This window comes from Eubalaena glacialis, chromosome 8, assembly GCF_028564815.1.
Source record: "Eubalaena glacialis isolate mEubGla1 chromosome 8, mEubGla1.1.hap2.+ XY, whole genome shotgun sequence".
Taxonomy (NCBI): domain Eukaryota; kingdom Metazoa; phylum Chordata; class Mammalia; order Artiodactyla; family Balaenidae; genus Eubalaena; species Eubalaena glacialis.
The window spans coordinates 126294429-126316222 of NC_083723.1; the positions used below are offsets into that span (position 1 = coordinate 126294429).

The 21794-nt window shown below is 51.7% G+C and overlaps 1 protein-coding gene across 1 annotated transcript in view; it reads left to right on the forward strand.

Moving 5' to 3' along the window:
• Positions 1-21794, forward strand: part of DPP6 (dipeptidyl peptidase like 6) — a 792296-nt gene that overhangs the window by 635791 nt on the left and 134711 nt on the right. The window contains exon 8 of the mRNA XM_061198976.1: positions 548-668. Coding sequence (XP_061054959.1) covers positions 548-668 — 121 coding nt within the window. The remainder of the gene's footprint in view (positions 1-547; positions 669-21794) is intronic.

Sequence of the window (21794 nt, forward strand, 5' to 3'; positions counted from 1 at the left end):
CTCCTTGCCTGTCCTTTGGCCTAAGTTAGTAGTACTGTTACGTGTTCCCAGAGCTCCTCAGAACATTTTCCTGTTAAAGTTTGTCTTCTTTACCGGATTGTGAGTAAAGGCACATGATACGTCCCACCTCATTCTCCCATGATTGGCACAGAGTTGGTGCCCACTAAGTAACTTTTCATAAATGTCGAGTGAGTAAGTCTCAGATTTCAAGCTTCCCAGCCCACCAGTCACAATTCCTAGGAAAAATACAATTGCTAAGATAGTCAAAGCCATTTGATGTTAACATACCCACGAGTATCAGACAGATTGTCTGGTCATGGTAAATGATAACATTGGGTGAACTCTGTGGAGTTTGAGTCTCCAGTTGACCTTAAATGTAGATGATTTTGGGGGTGGGTGAGCCCCAAAGGGTCCCGAGACTACATCTGTTCTGTCAAATAAATGCAAGGAAAATGCAGACCACATTGCTGGTTTGGGATTTTTAAAGAATACCCTATTTGTAAGCACTTCCTTGATTAATGCTATGTTTTTTCTCTTTCCAAATTAGATATTTATCTTTGAAAACAATATCTACTACTGTGCACACGTCGGGAAGCAGGCCATCCGTGTGGTCTCAACTGGGAAGGAAGGCGTGATTTACAACGGCCTTAGCGACTGGCTGTACGAAGGTATGCGGGACGTGGGAGGCTTGGTTCCCGTGGTCGCTGCTGCTGTTGCGTCACTGGGGTTGGCTGTGGTGGTGTTTCCTCCGACTCTGTCAGTTAAACTCCGTTTCTTGAGGTTCTGCTAAATTGCAAAGAGACTGTGGAGCCTCGGGAAGCAGGAGGCGACCATCGGGGGCCGGCGGTGTCAAGCACTCACCTGGTGGCCAGGTGGGCAGGGCATCCTACAACCCTGTGCTGTGCTGGGGGGGTGACTCCGGGAACAGTCAGGATCCCAAACGTGCAGGTTTCCTGCTCCCTTTCTGAGAGGTTGAGTGCCTGGATTCTGCCTGGGGAAGGGAGAGCTGGAAAAGACATCAGAGGGTAAAGCTTCCAAAAGAAACGCGTCAGGGTGGCCTGCTGGCCTGTGTGCATCCGCCTCATTGGACGTTTTCTGCTACTGGTTTTCCTCTGGCACCGGAGGGCTCCAGCGGTATGCATTATTAAATGACTAAAATTCTGAGTGAGAAGCTCTCTTCTCAAGCATTTATAACCTGTCTCCACGTTAATGACAACTTCGTCGTAACAATAACAGTCCTGTATTGATTGCCGTTAGTTGCCAGGCGCTATGCTAAGCACTTTAGTGCTTTTTATTACCTCATTTACCCGCCACGTTAGTCCAGGCTGCTGTAAGGAACACCACAGACTGGGCGGCTTAAGCAACTTTTATTTCTCATAGTTCTGGAGGCTGGGAAGTCCAAGATCAGGGCTCCAGCAGAGCTGGTGTCTGGTGAGGGCTCTCTTCCTGGCTTGCAGACGGCCACCTTCTCCCTGTGTCCTCACACACTGGAGGGAGAGAAAGTCATGGGGAGGAAGCTCTGGTCTCTTCATCCTCCTAGAAGGGCACTAACCCCACCATGGGGGCTCCACCCTCGTGACGTCATCACCTCCCAAAGGCTCCACCTCCAAACACCATCACATTGGGGATTTTGGCTTCCACATGAATTTTGTGGGGCCACAGACATCCAGTCCATAACGCCCTCATGAGAGCATTCTGAGATGAGTGCTGTTATGGACATTTCACAGAGGAGGCGCAGTGAGGGTAAGTCATCTGCCCGAGGTTACACGAGGTTAGGGGAGATGTATCATGGAGTATCACTGTTCAAGTGCAGGACTGTCCCCTTTCTGGAAATGCAGATGTCAATAGGATGCCGACGCAGCCCAGCACTGGGCTGATAAACAGCTTGTGCTCTTGTCAGCCTACTGGTCTGAGACCACATGATCACAGGAAGAATTCACTGTGCTGGGCTGGGGCAAGGGGGGGGTCAGGGGACCCCCAATGGGGTCTGGGCATGATCAAGCCCAGAAAAATACCATGTTTCCTCAGTGCTGTGCATTCCTCAAGCTGGGTTCTGCGTTGCAGGGGCTTATGTATCCTAAAGGATAGAGTGGATAGACCTATATGCTTAGTCCTACTTCCCACCGTGATTTCACTGAAGTCACTGAAGTGCAAGGTTGACTTGATTTCCGTTTTTTTAAATTGAGGTGTAAGTCGTAGACAATAAAATGCACAATTATAAAGACACAGTTTCATGGGTTTGACAAAGTATACACTGGGCAGCCCCATCAGGATATAGAACATTCCAGGAACTCCCTGGCAGTCCAGTGGTTAGGACTCTGCAGTCGCACTGCCAGGACCCCGGTTCAATCCTTGATTGGGGAATTGAGACCCCACAAGCCATGTGGCGTGGCCAAAAAAAAAAAAAAAAAGATATAGAACATTCCATCATCTCAGAAAGCACCCCCCGAGCCCGTTTCCAGTCAAGTCTCCCCTCAACCCAAGCTTCCCTTCCAGAGGCTACTGCCATCCTGATTTTCGTGCAGCTGGCTTCCTAACAGAATGCTGGAACGTGGGCACCCATCTAGGCCGTCCCTCTCAGAGTGGTCTCCCTGGAAGTCCCATGCTTGTTCCAGCATGGCCGCTGCTGCTCGGAGCACCCAAGATTCTGGTACTGAGCTGCCTTCTGGGCCCCAGGAGAATCGACCTTGAGGTTTTATTGGGCTCACCCGAGGGTGTCACTGGAACAAAGTGGACACTGTCCAGCGTCCACCGTGCTTCCGCTGTCCTGTGCACCAGCAGCCTATGAGCAGCAGGCCCCAAGTTCCAGGGCGATCAGGGCAACAGCAACCCAGTGACCCCAAGAGCGCGAGGCCCCTGGAGTCCTGGCTGGAAGGACCTAGACCTGCCCTACGAATAATCTCCTTCAAAAATCCACCGCCAGGAGATGGAGAATGTCTTTTTTAGTATCTTCCTAATAAAATAAAAAGCTCATTGCCTTGCAATTCAAAGTAAGCTTTTGCTTCAGCAAATCCGTTGAAAAGAAATGTTTCCTCAAGGCATTTACACAGAATTGTGTTGGTGTGATAACAGGGCCCCAAATATTCTAAGTCAATCACAGCTGATGTAGCAGCTTCATCTCCTTAGTGTTGTTCCCTGGAAGGTCATATATGCTGATGCTTCGATTTCTGAAGTTGGGGGCGTGAGAGCTCTGGGGAATCTCGGTTCCTTTTTTAATAATTGGAAGGTAATCTCTGAAGATTGCCTTTTTCTAATCTGTGACTTAACTGCTCCACTTCCACATGCTCCTTATAAAAAAAAAAAAAAAAAAGAAAAAGATTAGGGGGAAAAATACCCTGACAGCATTTGAAGGGGCCCTGACTCGCTTGGAGATGTTAGTTCTGAGAAGAAACGAAGCTATATAAGTTCTAAACCACCGTGCAGCCCGTAGGCTTGTTGGCAGTCAAATGCCATATTGATTTGTTTTGTTCCCAAAAAGGAACTTTGAACATACTGAACATTTCAGAATATCGAGGACTGAGGGAGAGAAGAAGGAGACCTGGGGACTGCCAGGAGTCTCCATCCCTGGACCAAAGGTTTACACGCACTCGGTAGGAAACTTCCCCAATTAACTGACGCAAGCCCCACGCACGGAAACGCACCCGCGGCACTGCCTGTAGCCTCAGACCGCGCGTCTCACTGACGTTCCAGACGCCCTGCCTCGTGGTGACCACACACTGATCTTGATAAGCAAAGTGCATGTCTTTATTTTACTCTTCTGGGCAAATGTCATGGAGTTACATAGAACTTTGATTTTAATATGGGATTGAAGATGAAAGTGTCCTACAAACTGTTTTAAAGTTTACGAAAGTTGGTTATCCAGAAACTAAAGATGTTACTAGTCTTTTGAGAAGTCAGAAAGGAAGGTTCTGTTAAGAATTTGCACTTTCATGTAAATGTTAGCAATTTTGCAAAGCTCCTAATATGTAGGCTTATGGGCAAAGAGCTGGATTGTCCAAATTTTTATGAAAGGTTCATGGTTACCAGTGTTGCAGAGATGGTTGTATTTTCCAGTTGCTGCTATTTGTTTATATTATTGCGTTGGCCAAAAAGTGCCTTCGGTTTTTAAGTAAAAGTAAAGACAGATTTCTCATTTCCACCAAGAACTTTATTGAACAACGTATTCATCCTTTTGTTCCACTACCTTCTGCCATTTTTCAGGCAACTTCATAATTCCATCCTCCCAGAACTTTTTCTCTTTTTGAGCAAAGAACTGTTCCAGGTGTCTTCCAGGGAATTGAAATTTTTTCCATTAAGAGAATTTTGTAAAGACCGAAATAAATGGAAATCCAAAGGTGCAATGTTTGGTGAATACGGTGGATAAATCAGAACTTCTCAGCCCAGCTGTAACAGTTTTTGCCTGGTCATCAAAGAAACATACGGTCTTGCGTTATCCTGATGGAAGATGATGCACTTTCTGTTGACTAATTCCGGACGCTTTTCGTCGAGTGCTGCTTTCAGTTGGCCTAATTGGGAGCTGTACTTGTTGGAATTAATCTTTTCTTTTTCCAGAATGAGCTCATAATAGAGGACTCCCTTTCAATGCCACCATATACACAATATCACCTTCTTTGGATGAAGACCGGCCTTTGGTGTGGTTGATGGTGGTTCATTTCGCTTGCCCCACGATCTCTTCCGTTCCACATTACTGTACAGTATGCCCTTTTCATCACCCGCCACAATTTGTTTTAAAAACGGAACATTTTCATTCCATTTAAGTAGAGAATTGCATGCAGAAATACAGTCAAGAAAGTTTTTTTTTGCTTAACTTATGTGAAAGCCAAACATCAAAGCGATGAACATAACCAAGCTAGTGCAAATGATTTTCAGCGCTTGATTTGGATATTTTGAGTATGTCGGCTATCTCCCCTGTGGTATAATGTTGATTTTTCTCAATGTCTCAGTTTGATCACTATCAACTTCAGCTGGGCTACCTGACCCTGGAGCATCGTCCAGTGAGAACTCTCCAGCATGAAACTTCACAAACCACTTTGGACACATTCCATCAGTCATAGCACCTTCTCCGTATGCTGCACAAATCTTTTTTGGTGTTTCAGTTGCGTTTTTACCTTTCTTGAAATAATAAAGCATAGTATACGGAAAATGTTGCTTTTTTTTCTTCCATCTTCAATATTAAAATGGCTACACAAAAATTCACCAATTTTGATAAGTCTTTTTTAAATACACGCTGATATGAAGCTGTCACATACAATCTACCAAAATTGTTTCGAATGAAGTTAAAGATAACTAAGCGCTACCAGAGTCATCTTATGGAAAAAACCAAACGAACCTTTTGGCCAACTCAGTATTTTCATTTTCATCATTGCCATCATACACATGAGGTATAGTGTGGTACAGCACAGAATTTTGGGCCAATAATTTTTCAGTAATGAAACTTTAAGTCATTACATGTTTCCACTAAACTAGGAGACCTCCACACCTCTATTGCCAAAGCAGTCATATGCGTAATCCTAACTAAATACCAGTATTCAGTGCTATGTCATTATCGTGAAATGGCTCATACCCCAGTGGAAAGCTGGAGTGTGTCAGGCTCGTTTGAGAACCACTCTCTTCCCACGTGTGTACCAGTCCTTGTCAGCTCAACTCCTCTGAGACCCGACGGAGGTAGGGTGGGGGCAGTGAACTTGAGGAGGTGTTCACAAAGCACAGCCTGGCGCCATCAGGCTGGGATGTCAGGGAGAGCCAAGAAATGCCTGGAGGGCATTTATTCAATATCTGGTTTGGTGTGGATGAAACCCCGGGATGAATTTTACCCTGAACTAGTCCAGAGCTTGGTGGTATTTGGAAACGTGGTTGGATGCAGGGAGGCTGCTCGGCCGGGCAGCCTGCCACGTGGGAGTCAGCGGGAGTGATGCTGAGTAAGGCCCTCTGCTGGCTGCTCGGTGTCAGCTCCTCTGCTTGGCTTCAGGACCTAGGCAGTCAGGCCGTGCCTGGCTGACAGTGACCAGAGAGGGAAGCACGAGAGGACCGGACGCTTCTGTTGCGCCCTTGCCTGGGCCCCTCGGCTCTCCCTTCTCCCGAGCACCCCTCCTCCCCTTTGCCATGGTCCCGGTGCTCCTGAGGGCCAACTGCCCCATGGGGCACGGTCTCCATGGCACTCTGTCCTCTGCCCGCCAGCCCGGGAGCCCCCAGGCCCTCCCCCCGGCCCCGTGCTGACTGCCGGGGTTCACTTGGGGCTGGTGTGGAGGAGCTGGGGTGCAGCTGGGCCCCCTTCCCAGGCCTGATGCGGGTGGAGGCACTTGCAGTGCATCCTGATTCCAAGCTTAGAATGCTCTAGAAAGCCTGTTCACGCTGGTGCGATGAAAGTCGCGGGAGCTTTGCTAAGCTAGAGTCATTCAGAGCTGCCCATTTGACACCCAAGCCCGGTCACGTGGTCCTTACCCTTCACCTTCAGACTCTTGTCCAGAGGCTGCAAAGCCTGGGTGAGGCTGAGGCCTGTTTGCTTTTCCTAACACTGTCTCTTCAAGCATCTTTCAGAGTCAGCACTAATGACCTTACAGTTTTCCCTCCACGGAGGTGCTCTGAGAGACCTCAACGAGAGGCAAGGGGGCCCCCCGGTAGATGAACTAAAGTTCCTTCCTGACTTTTGTTTTGGGTGTGACTCCACGCCTTATAATTTGGATTATTCAAGGAGGCAGGGAGTTGACTGGGGGAATGGCTGTCATGGGAAGAAATGTTATTACGACTGAAGCCCTTACGGAGATTTGTGGGGTGATTTTGAATATGTGTGCTTTCCACGGGAACTATTCCCCCGTAAAGAAAAGAGTTCTTCCCCGATCATCCAGAGCACCCCAGTCTTTCTAAATTCCCTGCAGTGACGTTGCTAAGTAATATTTCCCGCGGAACGTGCCTGTTGGGTTTAACTTAAACTTGTGGTTTATTCAGTGCGTGGTGAGCTGTGTGTGCTGACTTGTACGCTTAGTCTCACTGTGTCCGCTGCCCACTTTGTACATGTCGTCGGTGGACCGAGCCAGTGGGATCCGCCGTGGCCACAGGCCTCCAGTGAACAGCCCTCGCCTGGGACTGCTATGTGTAGGTAGAGGACATACTGCACACCAGATTTTTGTCAGTAAGAAAGTGTTTCTAATGCCTCTTGCGCTATTTATAAAACTCCCTGAAATACATTTCGATCATGATATTTTGCAAAGCTTATGGAGCCACACACTGGAGTGTACATTCTTGATTGAGTTCTTCAAATGCTAATGTCCTGAAGTACCTGGTTAGGGCACTTCAGCTGCTAGCAAACTGCATCCTGGTGGTAGATGAAGGGAATTGACACGCCCATCGTGCATCATTCCCGCTGGACTGATGGCTTTAAAGAAAGTTACGTGGCCAGGAGTTCAGTGGACTTAGAATCATGGTCAGTTCTGTATGCTGTTATTCAAAGCACAGATCTGTAGTTCTTTGGACTTAGTGTTGGTCACTTCTCTGATTTACGTGATGGGAAATCTTGGTCAGACCAGGAAATCTCTATCAGGAAATGGCCAGAAGCTTGTGATTGGCTTTACAAAGCCCTCTTGTGTAAGGGTGGCAGAGCTGTGGTAAAGGGCAGGGTCTTTGCAGCAGCCATGCCTGCCTTTGAATCATAGCTTCACCACGTAGAAGCTAGGTGAACATGGGTGAGTATTGAACTCTTTGTGTCTGTCTTCTTATCTGCAAAACAAGAGTAAAGGTCATCTATGTTCCCTAAGGTCATCATGGAAGTTAAATGAGCTGATACGTGTACAGTTCTTAGAACAGCGCCTGGGACTAGGAAACTGCAGCTATTGCTGCTAAAACTACTGTTGCTTTATCCTGTAATTCCAAAAATCAGTCACATGGCAGGTACGCACCTCATTTTCTCATCTGGCATCGCCAGCGATCCAGAGCACTAATGTGTAGTCCATTCTCCTCCAATACCGGTTTCAAAGACTATTAAAATCTATTCGCTCATGAGTTATTGTCTATAATATGTTATGTAAGAAGTACATGGCTTCCTACTCAACCTGGAGAGGATGTCTGTGCAGATATGAACATCTCCCTGGAACCGTCTGTCTGCATTCAGAGTCACCGAGCTGGAGTCACATCCCTCACTTGTCACCGACACCAGACAGCTGGTTAACCTATGAGCACCAAAGATCTTGTACCTCAGTAAAAAGTATGCTTCAGGATGGCTAGTAGAAATTAAATACTTAAAAATCATATTCCAGTTCATCTATGGCTTCTAAAGAAGGATATGAATGTGAAAGTGATGATGAAAATGCCTGAATGTAATCAGCCTCTGGAAAAGCCCCCGGACCCGGGAGGTGCTGCCGTGGAGCGGTGCCTCCAGATGGCAGGGCCTTTTGCACAGTAACTCAGCGCTTTCAGTATTTAATGTAAGTGAAAGGAGCGAGTTTCCTGCACAGCCCTTGCCTCCAGCTCTGTGAAGTAGTAATGACCATGACTTGCGTAGCAGGTGGATTTTACCTTGTAGAGAGAGACAGAAAAGGCTAAAGCTGTTCAGTGGGGACCCACTCAGCTCCGACATAGAGGTGGACGAGATGCTTCAGTCTGTGTTCATTCCTTCTGTGCTTTCTCTGACCCCAAGAGAGACGTCCTCGGGTTTCTAGATTTCTGTGCATATCAGCATGAGAACAGTGGTCTAAGGCAGAGAATGAGATCGTCAGGTGCGTGGGGAGAAGGTGATGGCCAGTCTACATCTAACTGGCCACCAAGGGTCTCCTCGCCCCCTGGACCGGACCAACCACATCTGGGCCCTCCACTTCCTCCTACGCCCCTCAAGTTCCATCACACCCTCCCCCGCCAGCACATCTCCCAAACGTGACGGTCCCTACACATGACAATGCTTACCTGTCCTTACGGTGCTGCCTCGGCTCCAAAATTCAGATGCAGGATTCTAGAAACCCTCCCAGGGGAATCAGCTGGCCTCCCTTTTTTCACTATCATCAGAACTTCCACTTCCACAAACTTCCTTCAGCGAAAATAACGACCTGATTATTGAAAAGCAGAAACTGTTAATCTCATTTTAATTACGAGCTTCATGTTTTATCCCCAAAGGTAAAGGAATCAGGAGAGGCTTTAGGAATGGCGGCAGTCCCCTTACCAGGGGCCAAGAGGAGTGAGATTGCAGCTGACAGCTCCAGACCACCTCCTAAAGTGCCAGCCATGGCTCACCTACTGCAGGAGTGTTTAACTTTGACTGTTTCTTCCATGGCACGCCTGACACGATTAAACAGGAATGAATCTATCGACTTCTCTGCAGGAAGAAGGCGCTGCTCTTATCCTGCTGCAGCTGTGGAAACTTGGGCTCAGCAACGTTAAGTGACTTCTCAGTGGTCACAAAGCCAGTGAGTGGTTCCAACTTGGCCTCCTAACCACATGCCCACTGTGTGTATAAAAAGCTGCATTAACTTCTTGCAGGTTAAAAATAGGCTTGATTGATGTCCAAGTGATGAGTGGACCACCCGTCCCCTTGGCACGGTCTGTTCGCTCCACAGCCTTCAACATTCCCAGCTCCGTGCAAGGCGCTTCTCAGAGTGCGGATGTGAGAGCCCGGGGGCTTGCGTGTGAGTCCCTGAGCTGCCACTCAGCCGCCCGGTGACCTTGAGTAAGTCACGTATCTTATCTGGCCCTCCGATCCCTCGCCTGAAAAGTAAGAGCTCAGATACCTTCCGCAAAGAATTAGTGTGAGGCTGGATGAGAGCATATCCGTGAGAGCACAGGTAGAACCACGTGAACTTGCCAGTACGTGTGATCACGTATTAGCACGTGGCTGTGAAGTGTTCCACAAGGATAAACCTCCTGCCTGCCTGCCCTGCCGCCAGGGCTACTGTCGGACGTGGCCAAGTCGCAGATGTCCATGTGCCTGGCGTGGAACGAGTGTCTACCATGAAGGGGCAGAGGTGTTTTTAATGGGAAGGTGGACCCGGACACCTCAAAGCACAGCATCTCCAGCGGGTTAAGGGCCATGGTTGTGGCCTTGGATTTCTCCCAGCAGAAGCTTGCAGAGACTTATGGCTCGTAATCTTCCTCGTCATGGCTCCTTGTTTTCCCTACATATTCCCAGCACCCTTCTGATCGCCATGGTGACCAGTTGGTTTGGACTTTAATTACTATTATATCTTATTGCCTCCCGGGAGCATTCAGGCTGAGAGTTGCCATTTAAACTATGTAATCAACGGACTGTCCAGTTGTGGGGGTGAGGTGTTAGGCTGGTCGATCTCCTGGTGTTACCCCGAAGGTTCTCCACTGAAAAGGTGATGTGGCCCAAGTTGGGGCCCGACCGCTGTGCCAGCTGAGGACGGAACGATATTCTGACCCGGGACACTCGGGGCAGCAGTGAGGGCCCTGACTATGAAAACAGCTTTGGGAGATCAAATACTCGAACTCCGATCTGGAATTTGCTCTCAAGTTCAGTGCTAAGGGCAGGGCCTGTGACCTATGCTTTGCAACCCAGCGTCCTCCCTGGACTAAAATAAGCCCGGTCAGAGAAGGGGGAAGAGGATAGCCTAGGTCAGGCTGGGAATAACAAAAGCAAACCAACAAAGCAAGCCAGACACCAACTCCCTGATTCAAAACAAGGGGAATCACTCATGCCCCTCACCCCACCCCGCATCAGGGTGGAGGTGGGGCTGGGGTCTGCTCCCCGTGGTCACTCAGGGGCCCAGGCTGCTGGGGCCGCCCTCCACTCGGGCAGGCAGGGCCAGCCCAGCCCAGCGCGCTAGTGGAGAAGGGGGTTCAGTTCTGGAGGGACGCACGCTGGCAGTTACACGCTCGGCCTGGAAGTGACACTGGCGGTCGGTCCTGCTCATAACTCGTTATCCAGGACTCGGCGCCAGGGCCCAGGAAGTGGTGCCAGCAGCAGGAGACCCAGGCACAGCAGAGGCAACACTGAAGATTCCACATCTGGATGGCGAACAGCAGACCCCAAATCTGGGACCAGAGCAGAAGAGGAGTTACTGCAGGGGTATGGGGGCTCCCTCAGAGTCGGTGAGGAGATGGAGGGTCAGGTTCAGGCGGCGGCCAGGGAGTGCCGTGGGACCAGTGTGGTTGCAAGGCTGATGCCACTGCGCTGGACGCTGGGAGGTGTGGGGACCTTGGGGGGGGGGATGCTGGGTGAGGGCCACCTGCCGGCTCAGAGCACACGCGACGTTAGTGCGTTGCTGCAGATAGACATGCCACGTCCCTGCATTGGACTGTTCAAGAAACAGCTGGGGGCTGGGGCTTTCTGTCCTTGCAAACTCACCTTATTTCCCACTCAATGGCTAATAGCTGGGGGGAGTCCTCAGGCTCACTAGCTTGTGGGTTTCCCTCTTCCATGGAAGGTTGGTCAGTGTCACCTGTGCCTTGTGGCCAGCTGCCTTCTTCTTGGCGTCTCCTTGGATTCCGTAAATTAATGGCTGTGGTTCCCAGTGGACAGCCCCCAACTGCAGGGGAGAGGCCCCAGGAGGGGCAGGCCCCCTTGAGCTGGTCGTTGCGTGACACTGTTTGGTTAACTGCAAACCCCGGGGCCTCAGAGTCAGAAGCTGAGTCTGCACTTGATACTCCAGCGTGGGCCTTGTTAGTATCTCAGAAAAATAACTGATTGCTTTAATTCAATGTGAAATTAAAAAATCAGAAATAAGAGAAGTCTGAGAGGAAAACATTCTCTAAACGTGTGGGAAGAATTCCCACTGGTCTTGAGAAATGTTTCTCACAATTGATTACCTAATCCTGAGAGATTTTGATAAATAATATATGATATTCAGTGGTTATATTTTTAAAGCTTTTTAATTATGCATTGATTGTGAGATTAAGATAAACACATCTTCATCTTTTTGCTGTAGAGTCTTAATGAAATTTGGGTATCGGTGGCTGAGATCTTGATGCTCTTGGGAATTCCAATTCCTTTTCGTCTTTTCTGTCTCCTTAAATCACGTAAGGATGGGACACCATTTGCCCTAGTATTGAGAGTTTTGTTAATACGTTCCACCAAAATGCAAACAGCAAACGCTTGACGGCAGACACATCAGGCTCCAGGCTTGTATGTGCTCGAAACAACTTCATCTGAGGCTCAGAGGCCAGATTCCTGCCTCTGCTCTTTCGCCACTGTACCTGCTTCCTAACCTCTTTGGGCCTTAGTTCCTTTTCCCTGCTCTGCAAACATAGTGCAGTGAACTCCATAACGCTTCTTCCCGCCCCGCTATGTTTTCATACTTAAATGTCAGTGCCGGGGACGTGCAGCACGACAGCATGAAGTCAGTCTTGGCGCCAGGTGACTTTGTAGTGAGCTACTGACCTGTCCGCGGCTTTCCTTGGTGGGTGTGAGGAGCAAACAGCAGGGTGGGGGGCCAGCACGGGGCTCCTCTGTCTCCTGCCCCATTCCGCACCCCCAAAGGACAGTACGTTCCTCAGGGGATCCTGACCCGCCTTCTCCCTGCCCCCGGGGGAAACTGTCTGCGCTCAGGGAAGCAGCCTGCCTCTCTTCCTTTTACCCCCTTTTTCCTTTCTTTCTATAAGATTTGCATTTTCAGTGTAACTTTTCTCTTTGCTCAGCGCTGCCCTTGGGAAGGTGCGGGGTGGCAGGGGTGAGATGACAGCTCAGCTTCTCCATGTCAGAGCCACCTGGACGTGGAGTCATGGAGAAGATGCACTCTTGTCTCTGATTCTATGAACTGGGGCCAGTGCCTGGAAGGCGATTGCAGGGTGTAGGTCTCAGGTCAGCCTCACCTTCGTACTCAGCCTCCCAGCAGCAGGAGAGCTGTCCTGGGAAGGTCACTGTCGTGGTGTCGGGTTATCCCAGAGTGACTCCTGCACTGGCCTCGAGGGCAGAGACACAGGCCCTGTGTCTCCACTGCACAAGCTTGTGGCTCTGAGCCCCAGAGCAGGTCCCGGAGCCCAGGGCCCATCATCCCCAGGGCGGGCAGAGCATCTGCTCCCTCTGGCTCCAGCTGATGACTCAGCCCCTCCCCGGGACACAGCAGCTCCCTCCCAAGGCCATGGCTCATCCGTTCAATGGAAAATAGGCACCCGAGCCGGGAAACTGTCAGGTGCCGGCTGTACCCAAAGAGGAGGTGACCTTGCAGCTCTTAATGGAAAACACCCGTCCAGCACCTTGTTCTTTTTGCAGGAATACGTACATCTGACCCTTGCTTTATTAATAGAAAAACCAAACAGCTGTGGGGACAGGCGCACGGAAGGTGTTGGGGTTTTAAATAGATGTTCCCGGGAAGGTGCCCGGTTTTCCAGGAGGTTATGGGGTCACTTCAAGAAGGAAGCAGGCCCTGCCCAGCCCTCAGGACAGTGAAGGTTCTAGATCCACTCTGCACCCTTATATTTTCGGTTCTTTTAAACGTCTGGCTCAGACACTTAATCACTCTCTGACTTCTTCGTGTCCCCATCACATGACTTCCGTTAAAGGTTAATTCTCCCCCCGCTTCCCGCCAGCTGGGTTCCCCCCACAAATCCCTGTGCCCGTGTCCCTACACAGATGTGAGGAATTTGCATGTAACAGAATCCATTCCGTGAGGAAGCTACGGTGAGACCTAGCCCTGGCCCACGCCCTGTACTGATACTGGAACCACATGCACCAAGATGGTGTTTAATCACATCCGAGTCATATGGTACACATCTTCAGCACCATTTAGACACTTTGGCAGAATGACCTGTTCTGATTTAAGGTTGTAAAAATATGAAAATCAGAAAACCAAGCAACCACTAATCAATTAACTCAAGAGCTAATTCCTTAAACATTTTTTCCAAATTTCCTTCTCTCATGATATTATCAGTACCTGGTTCCCAGTCTCTTTTCCAGTTTCTGTCTTTCACTGCACACTTGCAGATTTGAGATCCTGTAAGATGTGAGCCAACATAAGCTTGTCCTAAGGGGGAGATTTATGAAATAGCTGAGGAAACACTGATGGTTAGAAAATCCGTGGCCGCCCCCCTACACCACTGGGGAAAGTCTGACGAGTGACGCTTCCCCCGCCTCCCATGAGCCAGGTGCAGGCGGCAGGCGTGGGCGGGCAGTGCCCTCCTGTCCTGGCACCGTGGCTGCTTCCACTCAGCACTTCCAGCCTCCGGCCTCTCCACCTGCCTTTCCATTGAGGAGGCTCTGGGTCCTAAAGGGAGTTGGGGTCAGAGCCCCCGGAACTTAGGGACAGAGGCACAGACTTCAGCGCCTGGCAAGTCCTCCCCAGATCCTCAGCATGCCAGAAGTCCCCCTATGTTCCTGGGCCAAAGGAAGGTTTCCTTGGACTCTTCAGGGAGCATAACACACTGCACCTTGGTGGCCATGCGGGTTGAAAGCCGGAAATAGAAACAGTCCTGAGTGGTCACGGCTGAGATTTGCAGAAGACCAGGTGAGGCAGGGGTCTCGCTACCTGCCGTGATGTCCAGCTGCTTTCCACTCAGGCTGGACCATGTGGGTCTCTTTCTATGTGCTAGAGTTTTATATAATTACTTTTGTTTCATTGTAAATTTAACTGAATCTGGAAAAATCATCATTAAGGGAACATAAAGCTGAAGGGGGAATTGAAAACTGTGTCAAGGAGACCTTTCAGGCTGCCAGGGAGTTGGCCTTCTCGGGGTAATGGGGCTTTACTGACTCTGACTCAGATGATACAGGATCAGGAAAAAGGAAGTGATTTTTCCCGCACTGAGATCTCCCAAAGCAGATGACACTAAAACAGATGATGCTTAGCAGGAGATGAAGGAGTGTGTGTGTGTGTGTTTGTGTGTGTGTGAGAGAAACAGAGACAGAGACAAAAAGAGCCAGAGAGAGACAGAGAGAGATTTTACCAAAAAAAGAGAGATTTAACAAAAGTTTGCGGACTTTCTTTGCCCTCAGTGTGGCTGGCTCCTTTTGGCATCGCTGGAGTCCTAAAACACTGCCCTTCACGCGGGACAATGACGAGAGTGGCCGAGTTGCTTTTACACGGCAGACGGATTCGCAGGTGGTCATCAAAGGCCTTGGGTGCCCACCCTACAAGAGCAGCTTCTTGACAATTTCCCACTTAAAACTCGCCAGCCACTGGAGATGCACTTGTTGACTTCTTCCCCCAGAATAAAAAAAGGAGGACGGGAGAATTGAGGCAATCCATCGGTGTTTGGAGAAGCTGCAAATTAGCAGCCAGCAAGGTTATAATGAACATCGGAGTGATCATGCCGTGGAATAAAAATCAAACCCAGACTCATGTCTCCTCCCTGAGGACACGGGGAGGGATGCTGCCCCCTGGTGGCCAGCCCAGGAATATAGGGGTGCGTCTGCCCTGTACTCTAGTGCTGATTTGCGGGAATTGGCAGACTGCTCTGATGATGATGAGATGCTTGCAGTGAGTAACGTGCAAATCACAGGGTGCTGATGAGCGAGGTAGGCTGCGAGCACGGCGAGGTAAAAGCTCCTTTTGCCTCCTGGCTTGACGTTCGCTGATTTCTTTTTTAACTCCCCATTTAATTCTGCTCTCGGCACCTCGGATAAAATATTTAGTGACAGAAAAAAGCTGTAGGTGCACGCGGGAATAAATAAGATTTTCTGTATTTAGAATGAGGCCATTTATTTCCGAGTACAGATATATCAGGCAGGTTATTTATGTCTTTTGCAGTTTTCCAGGACCCAGATTTCTCCGGCGCTTTGATTTTCCGCAGTCTATACAGCAGCGGGGGTGTAGGCGGCAGGCAGTTATTAACAGTGAGAACCCACAGGGCCGGGTATTTTAGGAATCCGAAACCCTGTCTCACTGTCTGCATCTGTTCTGATCTGCATCTTGCCTCATTAAAAGATGACTCTGTAACACTGATGTGACCCAGACGGATGGAGCCTCCAAATGCTGAGCCATAGCCCGAGCTGCCGGACTGCTCGGGGCAGGCAGGGGAAACAGGCTGTAGGCTTGGCCCCCGGTTGGCCATGCCCCGGCAGTGTTTGGACGAGCGGTGGACCAGGAATCTGGACACTGAGCCAGCCCCGCCCTCTGCCATCCTGCGAGTCTGGGAAACAACCCTGGGGAGGTGTCCACTCCACACTCCCCAAGGCCAGAGTCCAGTCAAGGCTCTGGCACTCCCTTTGAGCAAGCTGCCCGTGTCCCTGGGCCTCAGCTTTCTCCTCTGTGAAATGGAATCACAGAAGCAGCCCCACGGTTGCTAGGATGTCAGTAGGGTGGTCTCAGTACCTGGCACACGGTGAGCTTTGGGTCACTAGTAGGATGGGTGACGTACCTGCCCTTCCCGTCGCACTAGGTTACGGTGAAGCTCAGGGCACGTGGGGCCTGTTAGCCCCAGAGCCCAGGGTGTTGTCTGGTTGTGAATGTGGTCCTTCCTGCAGCATTTATCAAGGAGAGAAGAAGCAGCCAGACTGGGAGAAGCTGAGCTCAGGCACACGTGAGTGAGGCTGGGAGACTCCAGAGAACATTCTGCGGGTCAGAGTCAGAGGAGGACCAGGGCAGAGTGCTGAGCTGGGTCCTGTCCTCACAGGAAGGCACCTCCCCTCCGAGTTCCAGAGGCACAGCTTCAAAAAAATCACCTGTAGGCGATCCACTCTGTAGGGTTTGGAGGCCCCCAGGAAGCCCGAGGCCCCGTCCCTTGACCAGGAGATAAAGCCTCCCCGTGGGAGAAAGGGGGAGCCCTGTGTTTGCGGTGAGGACGCAGCCCCGGTGGATTCTGCCTTCTCTTCGTGTCCTTTGGCGCCTGATCCAGTTGGGTGCTTGTTAACAAAGCCCCTCCCTTGTGAGATCCCCCCAACCCCAGAAGTACTAGCACACTCTTCTCAGGCTTCTGGAAATTTCTCCCTGCAGTTATTTTATTCACAGAGAGATTCTGGCAGCCCCTTTCCTTTGGACTGCACTTGGCCAAAAAGCATTAGAGAAAACAGAGCAGAGTTCACTTGATTTTGGACTTTCGTATGCTGTTTGGATCTTGGCAAAGGGAGAATTAACTCATGGTGACTGTTGCTTTTCATTCTAAAAAGAAGTTGAAATTTTCTGCCAACTATTGTACAAATTTGAGAAGATTCATTAAAGAACTGCTGATCCTGCAAAACACAACTAAAATATACCATCTTTATCTTAGGAGTGAGTTCCCTCAGAGGCTGGGGACTCCCACTGGAGCCCTTCTCTAACTCAGGGGTCAGCTCCTCGTACCTGGAGTTTTGTCTCCTACCCTGCATCACTCCCAGGGCCGCGGGACCTCGCAGTTTCTGCTCCACTTAGAGCTGGTAGTGTCGAAGGTTAGCTAGGAATGAGCGCGCCGGAAGAAGGCAGTGGGAAGGGTACCCTGGCGCCTTCCCAAGCTCGCCCAGAGCAGAGACCCGTCGGCCCCGGGGAGGGAGAAGCTGACCTCACCCCCTGGAGGAGCTGCTCTTTAACTGGCCCTGAACCACTTGATCTCCCTTTGCCTTCCAGCGCTGTCTGCTTTGCAGTGTAGATATTTGCGTTTCACTCCGTAAATGGACCTAAAATCCTAGGCTCTCAGAAGGTTGCCAACCTGCAGTTGCTGAGGTGAAGTCGACCATCCGGTGAGAGTGGTGTTGTGGGCAGAGACGGGTCTTGGGGTCCGGCAGCCCCGGACTGACTCCACCACTTACCCGCTGTCCAAACTGCAGCGAATTAATTCCCAGGCAGGAGCCTCAGCCGCCTCCTGTGGGAGGTGGGGGGGGGGAGGTGTCGCCTTGTGGGTCCGCGGTACGCGTGCAGCGCCAGCACCACCGTCATTTGTCAGAGGCTCTCACCGCGTTACCGCTGTCGCCACTCGTGCTGCTGCTCTCGGGAAGTGCCGCGTTGGTAACAGAACCATTTCCATGTCACCTTTCTGACCCTGGGTGTCCAAGACCCTCCCGGAAGCACGCCTTCACCCCACCCGTTAGCACTGGCCACCACGGTAGGGGACAGCGGCGCTCAGGACCTAGGAGTGGGGGACAGTGCGCAGTTGTCACTCTGGTGACATGTGCGTAGCATGTCGGCAAACGTTGCAGCTGCAGGCGGTGTTGATGCTGGTGCCTTGGCTCCAGGCGGGGCTGCCCGCCGTCACCCCCATTCATTGATCTAGTGTCATAAATAGAGTGAACAGGCAGAGGGCACAGGCCATCAGCCCACAGTCATGGCCATTTGGTTTGCTGGTCTAAGGGGTCTTCTGTGAAGGGGAGACACCTGGAACCCAAAGCCTCCTCCCTTCCACTTTCCGGAGATGTTGGCAGGTGTGGAAAAGCCACAGAACGGGGCGGTGGGGTCCCGTGAACCAAAGGAAGCACAGGCAGGATGGGGCTTCCCTCAGGGGCAGGTGCAGCCCAGAGCCCCTCTCCCCGTCTCCACTGAGTCCCCTCCTGTCCCTGCCCATGCGATGCTCCTTGTGCCCGGGGGCCTGGAGAGGACCGTCCCCAGCATTCTCAACAGTGAATGCTCCACCTGCAGCCGTCACTGAGGGCGCTCGTGGGCCTCGGGCACAGACAGAAAGCCAGCGTGCCTGGGGGCGGGGAGGGGCCCTGGGCTCCGGGACTTCAACGGTTGGAAGCATTTTCTGCACCTGTATCGCTGGCAGAGCTAAGCGGGGGCCAGGCCACGCTCTTCCCGTCTCCTGGGTGAGGAATGAGAAGCAGCAGGGCTTGAAGGGCTTGGTCAGGGCCCCGCTGGTTGGTGCCCTGGTTGGATGGACCTGTTTCCATGACTCCCAGGCAGCAGTGTCCCACCACAGCCCAGCCCCAGTGATGCCCAGGTTGGGCGAGGGGGGAGGTGGGGTGCTGAGCGGCATCCCTAAGAGCAGGTTGGCTGAATTCGGGTTACTTCCAGAGAGTCTTTCAAACCGCGGGGCCTGCCTGGTCGTGCAGTCAGTGTCTTGGGGTAGGATGGTGTGGAAGAGGACAGAGACTTTAACGCAAAGCGTAACACGACACCGGGTAGAAAAGATCAGAAAGCGTAAGAAACGGTGAGAACGGGCAGTGCCACTGGCCGTTGGTCCCGGCGTGTGTGTGCATATGTGACGGTGGGTCATGGTCAGAAACAGTTGATATACAGAGATGACCCCACCTGGGTGTAGGACGGCCAGGGGCAGCTTGTCTGCAAGTGAGCAGCTTTTGGGGAGGCGGGACGGGGTTCCTGTTCCCTCCAAGGAGAGGAGGTGGGAGCCACAATGTGTTGAAATGTAGGCACAGCGTCAGTGCTCTTTCAGCCGGGGCCACCTCTCAGGCTGAGCCCACCTCCAGCGCCGCCTGGTCCTGGGCGCCCCGCTTCCCTGAGACAACCCGGTGCAACCAGGCCCTGGTCCTGAGCAGCGGGGCGGCCGTGAGAACAGGAGGCCGCTGCAGAGGGGGGGACCATGCGTGCAGCAAGGCAGGAGTGGCTGGGGGGGCTTGTATCACCCTCCGGTCTTTTCTCATCCTTTGCCTCTCCTCTCGTGCCATGTTTCTACCCGGCTGGGCAGGTCTCGAAGTAGGGAGATAGAACGAATTTTATAGGACAGTCGCTTTATGTATAACCTTTGGATATTTGGATATATAGTATATGGGCCCCGTTTGTCCCCTTCCCCCGGGGAGATGAGGCGGGAGCAGCAAAGGAGGCTGAGGAGCCTTCGATGATGGGGAGGAAGCGGCGAGCAGTCAGGAGAGGTGGTGGCCGCTGCTGGAAAGGTAGCAGGTGTCACGTCATGTGTGCTGATGGGCGCCATCCTGCAGAAGAGGAGGAATCCGTGATGGAGGAGAGAGCGTGGACAACTGCTGGCCGTAAGCTTGAGCAGGGTCCAGAGCACCAGTGCAGGGGTTGGTCTTAGCTAGGAGCAGACAGGTGTCTGTGACCATTGGAGCCAAGGGCATATGGCGAGGTGGTGGGCGCTGGCGGCAGTCCCTGTGATTACTAAGCCAAGAAGGAGGGGCGGAGGAGGTCTGAAGCAGGCGCATGTAGGACATCTTTATCCAGGAGGGAAGGAGGAGGGGTGGATTCGGAAAAGGGCGTAGGAAGAGCTCTAGTCCTGCTTGCAGCCAGAGGTCGTGAACTCGAAGTGAAACCACGTGGCCTGGTTATGTGTTTTCCCTGAGCCAAATTCAGCCAGACTGGTGCAGGCATAAGTCAGAGACCAGCATTTAACCAGGGCTGGGGTTTTGCCAGAAAGTGAGCAGTGGACCAAGGCGGGTAGCTCGGCCCAGCTCCCGTCCTGGCTCCCGGGGAACCCCGTGAGTGTGGCCGTCGCGGGTATTTCTGTGGCACCACCACTGGTAGTTCTCACGCTCGCACTTGCGGAGCATTTCCTGTTTGCAGGACAGTTGTGCGGGACAATGCCCTGTCGCTGCTGCTCTGATCTCAGGCTGTCCTGGGGCCTGGACGCGCAGGCTGGGCTAGAGAGCCGGGGAAGTCTGTAGGGTCCACGTCAAAGGCAGGGGAAGCCCTGTGGACGGACATGGCCCCCAGGGCATGGGCCCCCTTCGCTCTGATCACCTCTCTTTAGTCCAGTTCAAGCCATCTATTGAGCACTCACTGTGTGCCGCGCACCGTGTGGGCGGTTTGCCCTCCGGCCCGGGGTGTCTTTCTCAGTGGATTTGAGCAGCTCTGGACACAGGAGGTGGGAGGCCTCCCCAGGGGCGACCTGATCCCGCTCCGCCAAGGCCTCCCCTCCCCCTCCTCCAGCCCCACCCAGACTCTAAATCTTGCCTTTCCTTCCTCTGAACAGTGTAGAACTAAAATGTAGTCCTAAATTGTTGGGTTGCCAAAGTTACAAAACAGGACTTAGCGGGGGTTTATGGGACTCGCGTCATTGTTCAGTAATTCGGCGTAATATCATACGCGGGCGCACAAAGGTGCACGCGGGGTGCACGGGGGCCAGCCTGGGGGGGCCTGGGTGTGCAGGTAGTACCAGCTCACACCTGTTGACCCCACAGGACTGTCCCCGTGTGAAATCCACGGAGCCCTCCCACTCAGGCCGTCCATGGCAACCACCTTGGCTGCTCCAAAGGAAGGGGTGGGGGGGAGGGGGGTGGTGTGGGGAGGAGCGGGCTTCCCCCAGACCATCGCCGCCACCTCTCTTCCGTCCTCTCCCCTCCACGGGCACAGCTGGTTTCGGAGGAAGAGCTCTCCGCTCGGGTACGTGGTCTGGGCTTGGGGCAGAGTGCAGCTCACCTTCCCACCTGGAACTGGGGCCTCACGTCTTCAGCCCGAGGCACACTGAGCGACTGCAGGTTGAGGCCAGGTGCGGGCCTGGGAAATTCAGGGGGCGGGAGCAGGTGGGGACGGGGTAGGCTGTGGGCAGCGGCTTGGCCCTGAGCTCGGGGATTTGCCTGCTTTGCAGTCTCCCGTCCACGCTAAAGGCAGCGTGGCACCACCGTGTGACCGTACCTGGGGTGACCGGGATCCCCCTCCCCTCGTTCACACCGAATTTCTGAGCTGTGTCTCCCTAGTTAGGACCTATCTGTACAAGTCGAAAGGCAGCCTCTCGTCCTTTGAACAATAGAACCAAGACTATTTCATAATTTGATGCAGTTAGGTATGGAAACTGTTCCGAGTGCTGTTTATAATTCACAGTTAATTAACTTTCTTTTTTAGAAAGAAATACAAAAACTTGAGACCTAATTTCCTGATACACATTGTTTTTGATATCCATTATTTTTAAAATACGTTTTCACTGATATTAAGAAATAATTATGCAGGCTATCTCAGGCTGATTAAGGTGACTATTGCTCTGTTAGGATTTTCTTTGAAAATATGTAACGTAATGAGCTTTTTCTGCAGTGCATCCTAAAATGAAATATTCTCGTCTTCTAATTTTAAAGCTGAAGTCAGTGTATAAAAGAAATGTTACATATA